General features: G+C 42.5%; 1 protein-coding gene and 1 non-coding gene across 5 annotated transcripts in view; one reads left to right on the top strand and one right to left on the bottom strand.

Moving 5' to 3' along the window:
- Positions 1–1,335: 1,335 nt before the first annotated feature.
- The window catches only part of STRBP (spermatid perinuclear RNA binding protein), a 138,240-nt gene continuing 118,966 nt past the window's right edge, over positions 1,336–20,609 (bottom strand). For 2 of the 4 annotated variants that reach the window (XM_056138512.1, XM_056138513.1), the window contains 6 exons: positions 18,682–18,840; positions 17,094–17,228; positions 16,720–16,860; positions 12,481–12,604; positions 7,590–7,634; positions 1,336–2,547 (listed from right to left, as the gene is read on the bottom strand). In XM_056138512.1, the coding sequence (XP_055994487.1) occupies positions 2,453–2,547; positions 7,590–7,634; positions 12,481–12,604; positions 16,720–16,860; positions 17,094–17,228; positions 18,682–18,840 (699 nt within the window). In that variant the 3' untranslated portion in view covers positions 1,336–2,452. Of the gene's footprint in view, positions 2,548–4,035; positions 5,003–7,589; positions 7,635–12,480; positions 12,605–16,719; positions 16,861–17,093; positions 17,229–18,681; positions 18,841–20,609 lie in introns of those variants that run through there. The other 2 variants (XM_056138515.1, XM_056138514.1) reach the window with 2 other exon arrangements.
- LOC130045873 (small nucleolar RNA SNORA51) lies at positions 20,187–20,317 on the top strand. Its single transcript, XR_008795638.1, has one exon. It is a non-coding gene; the product is annotated as a small nucleolar RNA SNORA51 (small nucleolar RNA).

Genomic DNA, 20,609 nt, shown 5'->3' with positions numbered 1-20,609 from the left:
CAGAAGTAACTTATATTGTTTCTTTTTCTTTTTTTTTTTCTTTTTTCTTTTTGGGTCACACCCGGTGATGCTCAGCGGTTACTCCTGGCTCTGCACTCAGGAGTTAATCCTGGCGGTGCTTGGGGGACCATATGAGATGATGCCAGGGGCTGAACCCAGGTCGGTCGCATGCAAGGCAAACGCCCTCCCCGCTGTACTATCGCTCAGTCTCCTACTGAATGAAGTTTTGAATGATGCCCTTGGCTGGCATGTTTGTGGGCCCATGCTACTAAATCATTTATAAATACACCATTAAGTTAATCATCTGATGATACTGCTTTTGCACATATTTCCCAACTTAAAATGTTGACAACAGGCCCAATTCCACCAGCAGAAAGACCTCAGACTTACAATGCTTCCCAGGGCCGACCTCTGATTCACTAGCACCCAAAGAATCGGGCACATAACGGGCTGTGTGATCGGATCTGGAATGTAGTTGGTACTTAAGCCTCTAGACTTTGTACAGTCTTTTTTATGGATGCCAAAGCGACATTCGACAGACATACAGCTTCTGTATGGCAGGGGAAAAGTTGTTCCAGCAACCTTCAAAGTTAGTAATAAAAAGAAAACTGCTACTTAGAGACAAATATAAAACATAATATTCAATTTAATCTCTATATATCAAATACAGCTTTAGCATAAAACATCTATCACATATAAAATGCATTTATGGGACACACTAAATGAAGCAAATCCTTATTAAAATATTTGGCCTAATCTTCTCCCCTTTTACAGGAACTCACAGGAGCTGAGTCAGGTGGGGACGTCTCATTTACCCAAGGAGCCTAGAACAGAGATGAACTGCTCGAGGCTGCCTGGTCTCTATGCACCGGGTATTCGCCACCCGAGTCTCACCAGAGTTCCTCTGCAAACAGTGGAGCTTAACTCAGTCACAATTCTAGATTTTCCCATAGTTACCTCAAGGTTTTGGTATTTTTCATTTTCTATTGCTTTAAATGTATGGCTTCTTGCTGCAGTTGTACTGGGACATACAACATAGATCAGAGATTCTCATTTCTTGGAGAAATTTCTCTCCTTAAGAAATTGGCACTTTGACCCTCAGCTTATATAACAGCTACCCAAAAAAAAAAAAAAATCCAGCCCAGTCAGCACTGTGGCTGACCTGGCTGCTCCGGCCTCTTCTCAGGGGACTCCCTCCGCTCTCATGAACAAGTACATGTGTGCAATTCACATTTAGGTCACATCCTAAGTCTCTACACACACACACACACACACACACACACAGAGACACACACACACACTTCAGCAAACGTAAAACGTCTCTCAACTAAGAAGTAAATTACAAGGGATTCAAACAAATGCTGCAAATAACTAGTTTACATTTAGATCATAAAAATCTTTAAGTTAGTGTGATGACATAAGACCTAGGCGATCAAATACATCATATATGATTGTCATATATGCATGTTGTGTTCATTGATTTTTTTAATTCATTTTCTCTTTAATCAGAAAATAAAAGAGCTTACCTTTGTATACTGAGACCACAGCTTACAGTCACTATATCTCGGCCTATTTTATACAAGTGATATGGCTACGAAGGTCCGAGGAGAACGAGAATAAAGTGAGATAAACGTGCTGAAAACTGCTTAAAAGTATTAACCTGAAATACACAGAGGGTCCAACACCAGTTTTAAAAATACATTAACGAGGTATTCCCAGCTCTTCAATTAATAATGGTGACTGATTCATGATTTTCAAACATTCATCCAAGGGAAAAAAAATTAATTTGTCTAAAGAAGAAAAGGCTAATAATAATAGCAGCAGAACCTATCCAGGGATTGTTGCCCAGGTTAACAATGAGAGAGACAACAGACAGCGCTAGGACTCCTCACCTCACTGCACCACGCACTGCATCGAGCCAGCATGAGGTATGTTGGGGATTCATTGGACCAATCCCCTTGCACGGGAGATGGCCGCTCCTGCAGCCTGAAGACACAGGGTGCAGGGCACATCCCTGGTTGGGCACCAGCCCCCATGCAAAGAGTATGGCTTGGAGGAGGACCCCTATCTCTGGGAAATTATAAAAGCACTAACTGACACAGGTAGGAGTGCAACAGTTGGGTTTATGTGCTAAAAAAATGTTTAAAAACGGTCAGAAGACAGCACAGCTCACGCGCTAGTTCTAAGTTCTACGTTGGTCTGTAAACTCCCTGACAAGAGACTAGAGCAGAGGGCTGAACTTGAGATATTGCTAGGTTTCAAAAGGAAAAGTTTTAAAACAGACACCGTGGCTCTGAATAAAGTATTGCTCTTCTTTAAAATGCTCAGTCATCGCTTTCCAAAAGAATGTGTCAGGGTAGTGTATCTGAAAGCTGGAAAGCCGCAGGGGATCACATTGCTTTTAAGATCAGAACAGAGAAATTGCCATTTCAAGCCAGACAACCTGATGGTTCTAGAAGTCAGAGAAGAAATCTTGAGGGCCCAAGTGAATAATAAATGGTGCGACGCTCAGAGGCTGGCAATAGGGACTGTCAATGAAAAAACCACCTACAGTGGAGAAAAGAGCAGAGAAGCAAAACTTTGTGTTAATTTCAGAGAATTTGGTGAAGCCAAGAGCTTCATTTATATTTCTCTGCTCTTTCAGCTGCAAGTGGAATTTTCATTACAAAATGAGGGATGGGAAGGGCAAAAGGGGGAGGGACACTTAATTCATTACAAAATTTCCACAGTCGAACTTGCATGGTTACCACTTCTAACAAAGGACTGACAGCTCAATTATTTTAAGTAAAGCAGAGAAATGTAAAAGTTTGCAGCAACTGGGCAGGTTTACAACATGGTTAGTAACTTCCAACAAACAACAAAATTAAAGGAAAAAAAAAAAAGACTTGGTAGGAACCATTTGAAATGACTGCCATCATGTTGGAAAAGAGCACAGCTCCCTTTCCCATTCTTGGGGGCTGAGTTAGACAGCGACTTCAGAAGAATTTTCTAAAAGAAATCTCCAGCGAGATTCCAAGTTGGAATGCAAATTTGACAATCAATTTCCAATAACAATACAGCTGCTGCTGCCAATTAATAGTATTCAGAAGCAAAGAGGGCTATCGTAAATAGAGCATCAATTAAAAACTGGACACTACCAGCCATGCTTTTTCTTCTCAGTGATGGCTCTGTTTCATCCATAGGTCAGCAAAACAGATCAATGAAACATAGACACTCCCAGCTGCAATGGGCCCTTGTTTATGTCTAGCCACTAATGCACAGGATGAGTATGGTAAGTTCACAGCTATTTCTAGCAAGTGACGCGGTTTTATTAAAGTATCACCCACCACTAATGAAGATAAATGATCCAGGAGCCAAAGTCACAAATAAGCCATTATGGAAGAAATACATTTTGGAGAAGTGACACTGGATTTGTTTTAAATTGCCCATTTCATTCACATTTAGTGGCCCCAACAATCTTTGGAACATAAATTTACACACTGTGTAAAGCCTGTGAATATCAGGCAGTGATGTCCAGCTCCAAATTACTGGAATTTATGAGAGGAGAGGATTGCTATTCCATACTGAAAATGGACAATTTCGAGACACAGTCACTTGTAGCTACAGCCGGGCCCACATTCTGCTGCCTTCATGGGGGTGGGTACCTTAATGAAACCATTACCTTCTAGTAACGTCATACGCTTTCCAAACGAGGTGAGAATGCAAGTGGAAGACTTAAGTCTGCGCCCTTGACAGAACAGCACAATGTTACTGACTGATTCATTTTTCACCGGCTTAATCAGTTATCTTAAAAATAAATGCTGACCCATGGCTGAAACCTGTCACTTTTCACAGCAGCACTCAACAAGAACTGGGACAATTGAAGAGCAAGTTTTTATGGGGACCCTGTTGCTGCTTTAGATTCTGATGTAATTGAAGAGGAAAAAGACCCTTCAATGAATCCAAAAAAAGTCACTAATCTTCTATCTGCATGAAAAAAGCCAGGGAGTGAGCACAGTATCTTACAGAGTGAAGAAGGCCACAAGAACAAGAAAAGGTGATTGATTGATTAATTTATTATTTTTTTAAAACTTGGAAATTCGGAAACTAAAATAATCACATTCCTCCTTCCCCATCTCTGGGTAGTGCCATCATTTTAATAAGCAATGCTCAAATAACAGAGTATACCGTTATCGGGGCTGCCCTTGTACAACAGAACTACAAAGGGCTTACAAAGTAGACTGGCTCAAACTAACAATTGCCTTTGCTTTGTATTTAGCTGTTTGCTTACAAATGAATGGGTTTCTAGGGCTAAATTATTATTGATTTTCAATTCCGTGTAATTTGATACCAAAACATATCAAAAATAATAAGCTAAAACAATATTCAAACCCATATTTTATTGGCTTTAATTACACACTTTAATATTTACAAAGTTTAAATGAAAATTCTATTGTATTAAAAAAAAATAACTACAGCCCAAATTGAATTAAAGTGCCCTGGGGCAAATACATTTCAATCAACTAAGAATCAGTGACTGCATCAGGAACCAGGCAGTACTCTGTGTTACAACAAAGCAGTTTATTTGTGATCAGTGTTTGAGACTATACATCCTTCACAAATTTAATTTTACATAATCTGATACTCTTCTTAAAACTTAAACTTTGAACTGCTAGACTTATTTCCCTAGAACAGAAGGGCTGGTATAAGTTATTTTCCGGAAATGAGGTACCGTTTCACAGAACTAGTTTCTTTTTTTTGTTTGTTTGTTTTCAAGTTTTAGAGAACTAAATTTGCATTTGTTAAAATCAAAAAGTAGGAAAGATGTTCTTTACAAATAATTTTGATCAAGTATGTGTTCAAAGAAAGCAGAATAAAAAGGCTTTTCTCTAACATTCTGTATTGTACTGTATTGTTGTTCAATAGGAATTAGCTTCTGTCATTTGCTAAAAGAATGAGTAGTGGGGAACAGGATATGTTGGGAATTTCATAACGGGTAACAGAACCATTCTCTTGGGTAAACCTACAGAGAAAAGAAACGGAGAGGACTCCAAATAAGTTTAATAATCCAATAAAAATTTCAGGTAAAAAAAATCTCACATTAATTATCATTAACCTTTTCCAGATTAGTCAGTCAACATGTACCATTTTTGTGGAAGAGGCCCACGTATCTCTCGCTCGTTTCTTCCATTTGGAAATTGCTCTTAATATTCTGATAAGATTTTCCACTCGAAATCAAGTTGGCTACATCATAGGAAGAATGATATTTGGAAAGCAACTTCATCTGAGTGAGCTGCCGTAAACTCTAAGGTACAAAACCAATGCTATTGATTCATGGCCTAAGGGAGTCTTGGAATCCATACTGGTTCTCAATTTAGCCTGTCACCTAGTGCAGGAGACACAGCACCCGTCAAGGGTCAGAGCACAGTTTTCTGTGCAGGCTTGGGCTCCCGAGGGAGTCAGCTAAGAGTGGAGGCGTGACCCAGCATTTCTCTTCATTGTGGCTACTGCCAATATTGGCATGGCAAATCTGGAAAGATTAATTGCTTTCTTAATTTTGTAATTAATAAGTTCTTGTGGCCTCACAAACGTCTGCATACTCAAGCATGATTTGAAATCTGCTCTTTCTATTCTGATATTTAACCTATGGAGAAATCACAAAGCAGCAACAGCAGGTATTCAAGAGCACCAGATGATCAGAGGGAAATTACCCCACATGCAACAGCTTTACAAAGGCCAAAAGACATATTTACCTTACAGCCAAAATAAAGCATCGTTTTAGTAGGTTGGCATCACAGTAACATTTAAAAACCAAATCTTTTATGTGAAAAATGGGGGCGTCAAATTTCATCAGCTTTGGAAGTCAGTTATATGGCATGGAAGAGAGGAGCCTTCGGAGCGGGCCACGGAGGCCACAGGGCGAAAGTATAATGTTAGAGGAAAGGGGGGAACAAGAGAAGAGAAATTAAGAAGATTGAGGGGAAACATGAATGCAGCTTATAGGCTAGCTATAAAGTATGGAAGGGGGAAGGGGATTAAGCTCTAGCATATCTGCACTAGGGACTGTGATACTTCCCAAAAATAAACAAACAAATAAACACCCATCCAGGACTTCAGGACCTGCCCTAGGGAGGCAGATGCCATGGCACTCACATAAGATGTATTATGAGTCTAGTGAGACTAAATGTACTGGATAAACTAACCACACCTAACTGACAGGAAGGATGAGGAGATTTAGGTATTCAGATGTTTGCTGAATGGTTAAAAGCAAATGGCCAAATCAAAAGAAGCTACAGTACTTGACTTTAGAAAAAAAAGTTGCGTCAGATTATATTCTTGGATGAGGCCCTTAACTCCTAATCACCCCCCATCTAAGAATACAGAGCATATGGGAGAGCCTCAATCAAACCTGAGGGAAAGGAGGAAAACTCCAGTCTCGGACCACTGCCTACGAGAAAATTCACCTCCAGAGTCTGACTCTTGCAGCTCTCCGCATCTTTGTCGGAGGCAAACCACTTCAATGGAGAAAGCGGTCAAACTACCCACTTTCTACTTATTTCTAAAGTTATGAAATCATGAAAGCCTCAATCAGCAGTGTCGTGAGAACCCTTAATTTTCAAACAAAAAGGGAAAAGCTGATGCATGAAGAGAAGAAAGCATAATGAAAGGTCTTATGTAGAGGTCTAAGGTCGTAAGTAGCACACTCACGGTCTTTTCCTTCTGTGTACACGAGACTGCACACTGCACGCTCACACCCTCACACTCCCCACTGTGCATGCGCGCGCACACACACACAAACACACACTTTGCTCTCTTCTCTCGGAGACAAGCATCCTGCGGATGGTCAGTCCTTAATGTAGCGCCTGAGTTCGGGAGAATGTCCAAGACAGCATATCACTGACTCCAAACCTACTCGCCTCCATTGCCACATAAACCTCATTCAAAAGTTATCCAAAGGGCCACTAGAATTGTTTCTGCATTTTTTGTGGAGGTCAGCATACAGGGGTGATGTTGGGAGGGGGTGGGCAGAGCAGAGTACATGTCCGTGTGATTTGTGGACAGGTGCCACGGCCTTTCCGCAGTAGTCACTCAAGTGACACTGCTGAGGTAGGTACCCCCATCACCTCCTCTCTAAGACTCCTTCACTCCAATTCTAAAGCAAACCTTTTGGGGAAAGGCTGTCACAAATTTGAAGTCATAGCAGTTCCTATTCTTATACCGCACACAGTTGCAAACCAGAAACTTAAATTAAGCTATAAAACTGGCAGACAGCCAAGCCAGAAACTTGGTATGGCCCTTCAGTAGCCTTTGAATGGAGTATAAGTTGGCTGTAAGAAGAACTACTTCAAATATTTAATTTCAATATGGTCAGAAACAGGCAATTAGAACAAGCAGTCCTTCAGTCAGGCAAAGCAGAGAAAGGAGCAACTCCAACCAAACAAGAACCACAAGGTTGTGGCATTTTCAGAGGGAATTTGAGTTGGGTCACTAGAGTGAATGAACAGGTCTGAGATCCTCCAAGTCGTGTCAAGAAACCCTAGGTACAAACTGTGCAGTGGGCGTTGTGACAGAGGGGCTCAAAGGAGAAATCAGAAAGATGGGGTACATACCATAGGCAGGGGCTGCTGTGCTGTAACCATATGGTGTTCCATAGCCTGGTACAAGGAAGAAGAAAGCACATCAGTCTGGACAGAGGCCAGCAGCAGCAGTCCAGTTCTCAAGTGCCACCTGGCCCAGGCCTGCAGCCCTGAAGACAGCTTCCAATGCCGGAGAGATGAGACCCAGTCCCAGAACGCCCTGGCCTGTCAGTCCTGGTGCTGCTTTGTACCACAGCCTGCAAAGCCTCTCCGAGCCCACCAGGACATCCTGGAATGTAACTGGATCCTCACTACCTATGATCCCCACTAGAGTGAGGAAAACCAAGTCTCATGCATCTCCGAACCACCTGTACCTAGCAGCGTAGCTGGCATATACTAACATTCATAAATACAGCTGGCTGAACAAAAGATTGTTAGAACTACTCAAATCACCCAAGTCCCAAAGCTGGAAAACAGTGCATTCTAGAGCCTCTTTCAGGAGAGCAGGGACGGGTCAGGCTACATTAAAAGCACACCTGGCCCCGCTTGCGGCCGAGAGCTAGGTCTACTTCTTGTTGAACTCTGGTCCCAGGACAGGACCACCCAACAAATACTGGTGAAACAGGTAACTAGCATCACGGTCAACAAAACAAGTAAAAAAGCACCAAAGTTTTGCATGGGGTTTTTCTTGGGGGCAGACAGAAGGGAAGGAGTCTCACACCCAACAATGCTCAGGGATCACTCCCGGCAGGACTCGGAGGACCATTTGGGGTGCCAGGGATCGAAGAAAGGTCAGTGCATACAAGAGAAACGCCCCACCAACTGGACTATTTCTCCAGCCCCCCAAGCACAGAAGTTTTTTAACTACTTAATTCTAGCTCTGATTTCTTACACATCCTTAGAAATGTAATTTCTGATTTCCCATTTTCTCATCTATAAAACAGGAAACAACCAAGCTACTTTACAGTATTGTTAGAGATTAGAAATTCTGTGCTAAGAGAAGTCATACTTTAAATTCTCAAAATTTACTCCTGGGGCTGGAGCACACAATAGTGGGTAGGGCAACTGCCTTGCATGCAGCAGACTGCGGTTCAGCCCCAGGTATCCCATACGGTCCCCCAAGCACTACCGGAAGTAATCCCTGAGCACTGCCCACTATGGCCCACAGACAAACAGAATCTACTCTTAACACAACTTAAAATTATGAAAAATTTAAGTGATACATAAGCGTCCCTGTATGTGGGGCCCTGGTCCCCAGCAGTCAGGCCCCGGCACCATTTTTTTTTACTGAGAATGGCACCCTGACCGTCCCCCCCCCATCCCCACAGACACAAACATTGTGTAAATCTCTAGGAAAGTCAACTGATAGAATCAAGTTTTAAAACGAGAACAAGAGTATAATACCATACATGTGCTCTTCCTACAGCACCCAAGACAAACATTTTGACATTACAGGGCGAGAGCAATAGTTTAGCAGGTAGGGTGTGTGCCTTGTACATGGATGACCCAGGTTCAATTGCCAGCATCCCTTATGGTCCCCCAAGAACCCACAGGAGGGATTTCTGAGCGCAAAGCAAGGAATAAGCCCCGAGCATCGCTGGGTATGGCCCAAACACACGAATATGCACACAAAACCTTCTGACATTTCGTCCCACTATCCTAACCCCATTTCTGCTGTGTGGCCTGATTCCCCCCCTTCTCTTGCTGTAATGCATCCTTTAGAGCAGGGTCAGTTCCCGTCTCCTCTGTGAAGAAGAATATCGGGCTTGTTGCTTGTGCCTTTGCCAACAGTGCGACACAGACCACCAGCACCCCTTCATGGGAGCACCTCCTCCAGTGTCTGTCCTTATCCTATCCGTCCCCAAGCTGCCACTGGGGCAGACACCTAGATCTTAATCATGTCTGAACGCCTGGTTCAGTCTCAAATCTCTCTTTGGAGACAAAATGTATGCTGAATAAGAAAGTGCTTTATTAACTGAAACATTTCTTAAATTCTGTTTTACTTTTCATAACCTGTACTAAAATTGTATGAAGTTGAGGATGGTACATGAAATCACTTCAGTGTTCATGTAATCATTTCTTGCAAAAGGACACAATATAGTTAAAATAGCTATTAAAAAAAGAGAGAGAGATGGCATCAGAGGCCAAAAGAAAAATTAATGCTTAAAAAAGGTTGCAGGGGCTGGAATGATAGTACAGCAGGCAGGGCATTTGCCTTGCACACGGCAGACACAGGTTTGAGTCCCAGCATCCCATATGGTCCCCTGAGCACCACCAGGAGTGGTTCCTGAGTGCAGAGCCAGGAGTAATCCCCGTGCATCTCCAGGTGTGAAACAAAAAGAAAAGAAAAAATAAATAAAAAAGGTCACACAAATCTATTCCAGACAAAGGCAGGTAGGAAGGCTGCAGTTTCCAGAGCTTTCCCAGTCCTTCCTGAAAGATAAAACTACAACTATTAAGTGGCTACTAGTAAGGCTAGCAGGGGTTCTAGACCCTGGCTCACCTGTCACTAATAAGGCAACCTTCAATGACACCTGTTCTTTAACCTCTATGAGTCTTCCAGACTTCTCTACAGCCAGGTTTGGGGCTGAAGAGACGGCACTGTGGGTAAGGCACCTGCCTTGCATGCAATGGACCTGCGTTCAATCCCCAACAGTGCATATGGACCCACGTTCCACCAGGAGCTCAAAGCTAGGAGTAAGCCCTTGAGTAAGCCCAGGAGTAAGCCCTGAGCTCAAAGCCAGGAATATGCCCAGCACCCCCCCCACCAATAAAAAAGAAAAAAGGAAACACAATCTAAACTTCTTAGGCATGTCACATAAAAAATGATGACTAGGGGGTAAGACAAAATTCGTGTAACAATTCAGTCTTGGTCAACAAGCAGTTCACTCATCAAATTAAAAGCTCCAGGCCTTCAGTCCTACACAGAACCTCCGCACGAACTGCAAGGCAATACAGGCTAAAATGGAAGGAAACGAGAAGCCAAACCCTGCACGTGCTGGAGTGGAAAGAATCCAGACTCTGAGACCACAACTACGTCCTCCCCATCTCCTCTTGACTAGACCTTTCTCATACAGGGCTACACTTGCCTTCATCTTCTGGCCCTCGGTTTCTTCCCCTGGGAAATGAAAACAATGTCTGGAGAAACACAGTGAAAAATGAACACAAGTGAAATGATCCAGATGACAGTAAATATGAATACTAAAGTTCTTTCCTTTTGTACTTCTTTACCTTAACAATTCCCAAAGTTAAAGAAATACTTATAATGCCAGGTTTTGCCCCAAATTCAGGAGGATCTTGTCAACCACTGTTTTCTCTTTCACTCAATCTGTTGCCTATGATCCCAACTGAATAGACAACATTCAGATGTCAAGACTCCTCATTCTCTGAAATCTCATGGAGCGGTCTTACTGTGAAAACAAACGCAATATTCCTCCACTGTAGGATAACATTGGTTTTCCTTTTTCCCTTGCTACGGAGAGCTTAGGTTTTTCGGGTGATACCCATCACAGTGCTCCTGAAGCACCGCACCTCAATTTCTCTGTTTATTGGAATGTAGCTCCAAACATTTTTAGGATAACATTGGCATGTCCAGTTTCCCTTGCCACAAGGAACTCAGGTTTATTACAGTGCTCCTGAGTCACTCCCATTCCATTGTGTTTATCTGTACACTCTTCCCTATGCTCTCCTTCCCAATCAGTTCATCAGCTTTCCCCCCTAACCTTACAGCCAGTTAACTTGTAAGGTCAGATTCCTCAGAGATCTATGACTTTATATGTATGGGTGAAATATTGCCTTGCTCCTCTCCTTATGTCTTTTGAATAGTTTACTTTAAAGTAATGTCCTTTTTGTATAGACACAGGAAGACAGTTAATATTATGCTTTTGTAACTTGGGATTCAATTGGCTCAAATATTATTCACTCCCAGGCATCTGCTTCTCGACTTAAGCCTCAGTTGCCCTTAGTTCCTAGCACCCCAAAAGCAGGGTCCCAACGAGGGACTGAATGGACCCAGGGCAAGCTGTGTGCTACCCTGGCATCGATATGGGCCAGGCCAAAGAGCCACGATTCTTAACTATAAGTTAAGAGCTTGATTATGGACAAATGCTTTCATGATCCAAAAGTGACGATGAGATTAGCACCCTGCTAGGGATAGGAAAGACTAATCTGGCCTGAGCACTGTAGTCTGAGATCAAGATGACCCCAGGAGAGCGATTCTCTAACCTTAATGTATCTCTTACTGTGTCCATACAAAATGATTAATATTATGAATGTTTATATGTTTGTTGGACTAAGGAGGGGAGAAACACACCCATATTTGCCTTTAGGCCAGTCATCTTGCTGGATAAGAATCTGTCCTGGAAGTAGCTTCCCCTAAGAGAAGGTCCTTCCATCCACTGATTATGTGATGATATCTATACGTAACTGCTACCCCAACCCCTCACGCTGCCCCCGGCATTTAACTAGACCGTAAGAGTGGGCTGGGGGATCCAGATTCCACAGCCAGAAGGGGAATGAAGAGGGATCAAGGAGGAGAATGAAGTAGCATGGGAGAGGAAGAAGCAGGAGGAGAAATCAGAGGAAAATGGAAATGAGAGTGGAATAAACTGCAACTGACACCAACCATGTTGGCCCTCATTCCTTCCTTTGTCTGCCCAATGCCAATGACCTTCCCAGGGTAGGGGAAGTGGCTGGAGACTACTGAACACAAGCAGCGGGAGATAGAGCCACTGTCCCCTTTTGTGTTTACACACTCCACCAACACCTCCCTCTAGGAAGCCTCTATTCACCTAGCCCATCTGAATTTCTCTGCACAGACACCTTCTCTGTTCCGACCACGCATAACCCTGGGAAACAAAGGAGAGGCTGTTCTTCGAGCCTTAGAGCAGGACGGGAAGTAGAACTCGGAGGGGTGGTACGGTACCTGGAGCAATATAGCCAGGCGCGGCCGTGGCCCCGACGAAAGCACCCCGCGTCAGCGCTCCTCTCCCTCTGCCCCGCACAGCCTGGGCTGCCGCCGACACGGCTGTATTCACCACACCTTTGGCCTGTTCAAGAAAATCATTTTCGTTACTGACAGAACACCTTATTCTCTATCCCTATAGATGTGCAATGAGAAACTTGAGACTCTAGACGAGGCAAGGAGATGTTAGCATCACCTCGAGAGGGAAAATAATGCCCACCTCGGCAGCGGCTCTGGAGCAGGGCTTCGGAAATTTACTCCACCTGGGGCCCCTTTGCACCTGAGAAATGTTTTACATGACCCCAGGTATACAGGTATAGAAATCAAATATTTGATAAGGATAGTCATAAAACACTGTTTAAAACAATTTTGTCTCACAACCCCCACATTCAGTAACTCTGAGGACACGACCCACAGTTTTAAAAGCTTTGCTCTAGAAAATACGGTGAGTACACAAAAGTATGCAAATAATTTCTTCTCCTTTGAGGGTGACTCAAAAACAGCTCCCTTTCTACACACAAATTTCAGTAGTCAAATTATATTCAAAGTCATTTTAAATCTGACTGCCGTAATCACAGGCATTTGAAACCTAGGTCAAATCCACTGAATAATTTCCCGGCCTACAGATTAAAAAGTATCGCAACAACCCACCATCTAGATTTAACCATGCACTTGAATGGGGTTTAGAATAAAAAGGATTAAGACTAGATGAAAGATGTGGAGACCAGTTCTGTGTCTGCATAATAATCATTAAATAAAAATTTAAAACTTCAGGTTTATTCTTGCTTTAAAATGCCATAAAACTTCGGTGAAAAGGCATTATTATTTTTCTCTAGAAGTATCCTCACAAATTTTAAAATGAGGATAATATACCTACTTTTTTCTGCTTCAGAGGAAAAAGCTATTGTGCAAATTGATATAAAATAGATACACCTATGAGTGACCGTAAACACAGCTGGCAAAACATCTCTTTCTCAAATGGAAATTGTAAGAAAATCACAGAATTATCTGCCTTTAAATATTATGCTTGTTTTTAAACACAAGAGGTATAACAATTAAAAATTGGATGCCACTAAAATTTCCTATTCTAGTCAAGGTGCAAGGACAGAGGTGCAGAAGCTCACAGCTCACAGCCTGACAGAGCCAGCAGTGCCTAAAGCAAATCCAATAACCCAGGGACTGGATTCATCTACCTCACTTTGAAAATTTGTCTTTTTATTCCTTTCTTCCTCTTATGGCAGATGTTGTAACTAGTATGCCTGGGTAGAATACAGCTGGAAGGTCAAAATGTAACATGCAGAGCTAGACACAGCCATTTTCTTATGGATCCAAAAATAACCCAACCCACACATCAAAAACAGGCTGTCTCCTGGCTGCCAGGAGCATTGGAAACCTGGGCCTCACAGCCCTGGTATGGAAGATTCCTAACAGCGAGGGAACTTCAGAGGCCTACAGTGCTCCAGAAGTGGCAATCTGCCGCAGCCGTGACCACACAGGTCAAGCTCATGTCAGGTGAACCCACTCTTCCAATACGTGTCTGGACATAGGATTTTTAGCCCCAAATACAAAATATGACCAGTGAGGAAAAACATGTACCAAACTAGGTACTGATGTTCTTTGTCTTGCCTTTGTTTTGGGGCCACAAACAGGCGGTGCCCAGGGGTTTACCCCTGGGGGAGGACCCGCCATGTGCAAGTCAAGTGCCCTGGCCATTGTATTATCACTCCAGTTCTGCAACAATGCTCTTTTAACTAATTTAACAAGATACTGAAGATTTTTAAAATAGGTTATCTACTTATTTTCTCTTTCTACAAGTGTAGATATTTAAATTTAAATTTGTGTTAAGTGTTCCACTTAAATACTTTTTAAAAAGTTCAGTAAAAATTTTAAATCCTAGAATAAGCAGAATTACTTCTTATATTACAGTAAATATAAGTTGATTAGAGGAACATGAAAGTTTAACATGACTATCGCATACAATGATGCCTACGGTCTACTGAAATAGAAAAACCCACTTCAAAGGGACTGCCACCAGCAATGAAAGGTGTCACTGTACACATCTCAAGGTCTTCTGAACCTTATTTTCTCATTTATAAAGTAAGATTAATTTTTGTGCCCCAAAATGGACTTAGCATATGTAAAAATAAAACACACCGTTTAAAACAAAATCTTAAATAATCTAAGCTTCTTTCTGTAATCTGGGGAAGAGAAGAGCAAAGAGGGTGCTTGTCTTGCATTCACTGACCTGGCGTCTTCTCCAGCACTGCATATAGTCCCCGAGCAGTACCAGGAGTGACTCCCTGAGCACAGAGCCGGGAGCAGGCCTTGAGCACTGCCAGATGGTGGCCAAAAAAAAAAAAAAACCCACATAATATAAAATCTTTAATTGATTTGCTTCTATCATATATGTTCGGGCTGAGCGATAGCACAGCGGTAGGGCATTCGCCTTATAAGCGGCCAACATGGCCGACCCGAGTTCGATTCCTCCGCCCCTCTCGGAGAGCCCGGCAAGCTACCGAGAGTACTCGATATGCCAAACACAGTAACAAAGTCTCCAATGGAGACGTTACTGGGCCCGCTCGAGCAAATCGACGATCAACGGGAGGGCCTTTACCTTTACCTTTACCTTTATTACACCAGTACTCCATGAGGAAGAAAGTCTGTCATACTTATCTGGCTCTTTTTCCCTCTGAGTGATACACAAGATCTATGTCTGACCATAAAACTATCATAAAAGATATTCTTTTATTTATCAATCAATGCATAGGAGAACGCTTATCCAAAGAAACAGAATAAGGAGGCCATCTTTTCAAAGTCTCTCACAGCACTGGCATCTCCTGTGTCAGTGATGACAAAAGCCTGGTTTCCCTGAACTAATGTTAGCATCTCAGCCAAGGCCAAATTCCTTAGACTCCACCTCATCTAGAGACACCTAAAACTCCTCAAGTAGGTCAATAATATCTTCTGAACATATAATTTTATAGAAAAGTCACAAAACAGGGAACCGCCGACCACAATCATAATAACCATGACATAGAGAAATGATCACCAATGAGAGAGAGACAGAGAGAGAGAGAGAGAAAGAGAGCGCCTCAGAAAAAACTACAAGGGATAGATAGTACAGGCCACAGGATGCAACCTACCAGGGGCACAAGCCAGGAGAAACTCTTGAGCACTGCTGGGTGTGGCCCAAAAAGGAAAAAAAAGATAGGGGGGTGAGGAGAAGGAGAGCTGGGGGGAGGGAGGGAGGGAAGAAGGGAGAGAAACAATACAGAAGCACAAAGAAAAAAAGAGGAAATTTGAATTTGGCAACATTTTTCCAAATGTGGAAGGGGGGAGTTGCCAGCTCGTCCTTCACGCCCTACCAAGGTCAGGAGTTGCCCCCCCACGAGCGGCTCTCCAGCACGGCCATGGCTCCAGAAGCACAAGGACTTAATGCAGAGCCCGGCAGCTTGCAGCAGAAAAGTGAATGGACTATGCGTCAATCCACGCCACCATGCCTCCCCAGAGGGGAAAGGGTCTTGGTCCCTTCCGCCTTCTTCCCTCTGGAAAGAAAAATGGCAGCCGCTTTGGAGCTTTATGGAAAGCCAGGTATGAGCCGGTCGTGATGGGATGACTGAAACCTCATGGGAAGGGGGACGTCCCCAGCTCGTCCTTCACGCCCTACCGAGGTCAGGAGTTGCCCCCCACCAGCGGCTCTCCGGCACGGCCATGGCTCCAGAACACAGAAAACAATCTCATAATTATCTGACTCTCAGCAGAAATATTTCCAGGCTTAATAAGTAAAATATCAGAAATCCAAAATCGCGTGGCCGCAATAGCATCATTTGATTCTTGTGACCAGCTGTAGAAAACAAATTATTTCACAATGCCTTTTCAGCATGTCTGATTTGTGAGTGTAAACTCTAAATAATAAGGGTACATCTTTTGTCGAAACAATGAATCTAATCAAAGTAGACAGAGTGTTAACTAGAATTCATCTGCCTCACAGGCATTGGGAGGGGTGGGGGGGGTTATTGGGGTTTTTCGTGGTGAAAAATAAGTATTGGTAAAGGGAAATGAGTTTGATATTTGCATGACTGAGACTTAAACCTGAAAGCTTTGTAACTTTTCCCACAGTGATTCAATAAATAAGTTTAAAAAAAAGAAAAAAATACATTTTTCCAAATTTATTACAAAGTGTAAGGCTTAAACTCATACCTGAGGGATAATCTTCTTTTTCTTATTATTTGCTGCATTGGGTCCAGAAAACAGCTTCTCCAGAGCAGCTAAAGCTGCACTTGCCTTTGCCACTTTCTTATTTGGACCTGCACCTCTAAATTTCTGTCCGTCTACTTCTACCTGCAATGAAGAACAACACTCTAGAGTCATTTCTCACAATGCTTCTGTGTATTTTCACTTACATGCATCACGGAAAATAGCAAAAGTCAAAAAATGCCAACATATATAAAGAAACTTGCTCTGAAACTTTTACTGGTCGCAATCTCAGGATGAGATTCCACCTGAGAGGAAAACAAGGTTTGACTATGTCTGTGTGTGTGTGTGTGTGTGCGCGCGCGCGCACATGCACGTACCTCCATCACAAAGCGCTTGTCATGGCTCCCACCCGTCTCTGAGATGAGTTCATATTTAAGACCTCTTCTTTTCTCATTAAGTTCCATTACAGGGTTTTTGCCACTTGCTGTGAGGATAGGACCCTGAGTTCTTACCTAAAAACAGGTTCAATTAAGTCAAGGTCAGCGTATTTAACTTCTGATCACTACAACTGCACTATGGCTCTGACCGCTGAAACTAGACAGGGGTGAGGACCACAGTGATGGGCAGCTCCCCACACAGGTGTGCATGAGGCCCCGGATTTGATCTTAGACACCCTGTTGCCCCCCTGCACATCCAGACCTGGCCCCCTGCACCCCCATTCCCTCGTCCCCTACTAATTCCTTTGAACTAAAAATCTAAGCCTCATAATTAAGTCCACTTTCTCCCCACTTTGTATAACACTAATCGCAAAAGATCTTGTCCAGCCTCTAACTTGTAACTGACTGATCCTCTCAACAATCAGCTGTTAAGTCTTTTATCCTCCCCACTATCACATGACCAGTCAGTCACTACTTTCTGGACCTCTATACCATCTATTCCCTCTCTACTGGCCCACCTGGCACTTCTCAGTCAATCCCTGACTCCAGATCAGTAATGCTTCCTTCCACCTGTCTCACATGGCAGAACCCACTCAGCCCAAGCCTAGTTCACACTTGTCTTCCTTGATACTACACAAGAAGCTTCATGATCACTTCCCCACCCTCGAGATTTTATACTCCAATTTCATACTGCACCCACTGATGTTTTTCACATTACAGTTACCCAGAACATGCTCTATAGTTTGTCTTTCTAGATAGATAGATCCTGAGGCTTCAGAGAGATACTATCCAATAGATAAGTATTAAAACGGAGTAAATGAATAGAAAAAAAAAGTTTACTTAATAACCACCCATTTTTATAAATTGCACAAATTTAAATACGTATGCAAGGTTAGCTATTACTTTAAAACCATTGTCCTTTTACAAAAAGTAACAAACAAGAGCCCCATCAGTTCCCAAATATCTAGTATAGACTCAGTACTTGATTTTCATCTCATTTGATGATCTGTGGCAATAAGCTCATAGGCCAGAATTTACAGAACAACTTTAAAATAACATTGTCAGGCTCTGAGTTCCTCAGAGCTAGACCAACTCAACAATCATCCATTGCCTACTACAGCTTAACAAAACCTGAAATAATCCTAAATTTTCTATACTAGATTTTTTTGGTTTTCATTTTTGACTGTCGCAGCCAAGACGGCCAATCCGAGTTCGATTCCTCCACCCCTCTTGGAGAGGCCAGCAAGCTACCCAAGACAAATTCGATATGCCAAACACAGTAATAAGTCTCACAATGTTACTGGGCCCGCTTGAGCAAATCGATGAACAACGGGAGGGCAGTGACAATGACAGCTGATATTAATACATAAAAAACTGTAAGTAATTTTCATGGGGGGAAAAAAAGGAATGCTAGTTAAATTAGGACACATTCGTGTGCTGTGTTGTATACAATTAGATTTACAGATATTTTTCTACAGTGAACATGCAATTTTTATTCTTTCAAAGGAAAAAGATACACTTAGCATACCTCTAAGGTACTGGAGGTTTCAGTTGTAGAATTTCCAGTATTATTGCTTGAATTTGAAGACACTGTTTCATTTTTGCCTTCATTATCTGATTTTTCATCAGAACTCATACATTCAATATCTGCATCAAAGCCCGTTGGATATCCCATGGCCTGCAATACCTGCACAAATGACATTAAGACAAAGTTTATTCAGACACCAAAGATTTTTTTAAAAAGACAACAGAAGAAACACTGAGAACAAGTTTTAATTTCACATGTGAATCCAGGAACAATCACTTTGCATGAAGACTAAGATGGTATTAAATCTACAAATCCATGATTACACAGGTTTTACCTACAGGGTAAAAGGACCATGGTAAAATCAACACAAAAAATGAAAACAACCTTCCCAGAGTAATTAGGTTTAATTAAAATATGAGGGAAATCTAATCCGAGAATGTTTCTGGTTTATACAACTTGAAAATGGAAGACAAAAGAGCAAAGCACCTTCCGACAGGCAAGCGGAGCATGAAAGGGCGCACTGAAAGTACTCCGGACCAGGAAGGGGAAGCCTAAGGGAGGACCTAATGCTACATCTCTCCTCCCATTCTCAACTTTCAAATCTGCAAAACAAAAAGGCTGACTCGGTTCTCTCTGAATTCTCAACCCATTAGGAGAGAGGGAAAACCAAGAACTGTTTTATAAACCTTCAAACCAGCATATCTTTCAATTGCAAAACAATGTGGTTCTACTGATTTCTTTGTCTTCATCTGAAACCATAATAAAAACTTGAAAGCATAGTGCTTGCTCTTGAATTTCTATTCCTGTTTCCTAATTATGCGATGGTTACCTCCAATGTTCACCCTTCTTGTGTTTCCATTCAATCTGTGGCATTTCTTATCTTTGTTCTGTTTTCTGTTTTGGGTCACATCAAGCCGTGCTCCTCCTAGCTCTGTACTCAAAGATCACGCCTGGCTGGGCTCAGGAACCATACAGGACACGCAAACCGAACCTTAGCCAGCCTTGTGCAAGGCAAGTGCCCTACCCTCTGTGCTCCATTTCAAGATCTAGAAGCGAGAGACAGGTGGTGGAAGGCGGAGGGGACTGGGGGGTGATGGTGGAGCGACCTGCAAACACTGCTGAGTGATGGGTGAGGCGGACTGTGGCTGTGAAACAGTGGCTTCTATAGGATTGTAAGCTGAAAGACCACATTGTAAAGAAAAGAAACAAAAGCTTTCAGGACAGCGGAATTGCTTTTCGACACAAGCACACACTTGCAAACACACTCAGTTATCTCGTTCAAGATTTTACTGCTTTGTAAATGTTCACCAAAAAAAAGAGTATGTTCACTCGCTCTATTATAAACTTCTTTCAAACAGAATGACACTGCAGTTCTTGGTTACTGATTTCAAGTTTTATATCAGAGATACAGAGATAGATAGGCTCCAAAAAATTCCTGTATCTGTTTCAGCTATCACTAATATCTAAAGCTGTGGAATATAAGGTCATACCTTAGATTCTTACAACCCCTTCTGGTGTTTACACAGCTTGTGCTCTTAACATTAATTATTTAAAAAGAGGAGGCATAGTAAATCCATCCCATAACCACTTCAACCCACGTCCTTTGCCTGGTTTGTATTATTAATGGTGTACATGGAGACAAGATTGAAAAACAAATACCTAGGGTCAGAGAAACAGTCGAAGGCTAAGGCACTTAACTTGCAATGCAACCAATCCCAGTTCAATCCCTGGCACCACATATGGTCCCCTGAACCAGGAGTGATCCCAGGAGTGATCCCTGAGCTCAGAGCCAGGAATAAGTTGTGAGCACCACCCAGTGTGGTCCAATCCTTACATATCCACCATATTCCACAAAAAAAGCCAGGAGTCACAATGTGGGTTTATTCCATTAAAACTTAAGTATACTGCAGCTATTCCCAATAGTTTAA

This window comes from Sorex fumeus, unplaced genomic scaffold (assembly GCF_029834395.1).
Source record: "Sorex fumeus unplaced genomic scaffold, SorFum_2.1 ptg000129l, whole genome shotgun sequence".
In the NCBI taxonomy this organism is placed as follows: Eukaryota; Metazoa; Chordata; class Mammalia; order Eulipotyphla; family Soricidae; genus Sorex; species Sorex fumeus.
This window is presented reverse-complemented; position numbering and strand designations above follow the sequence as displayed.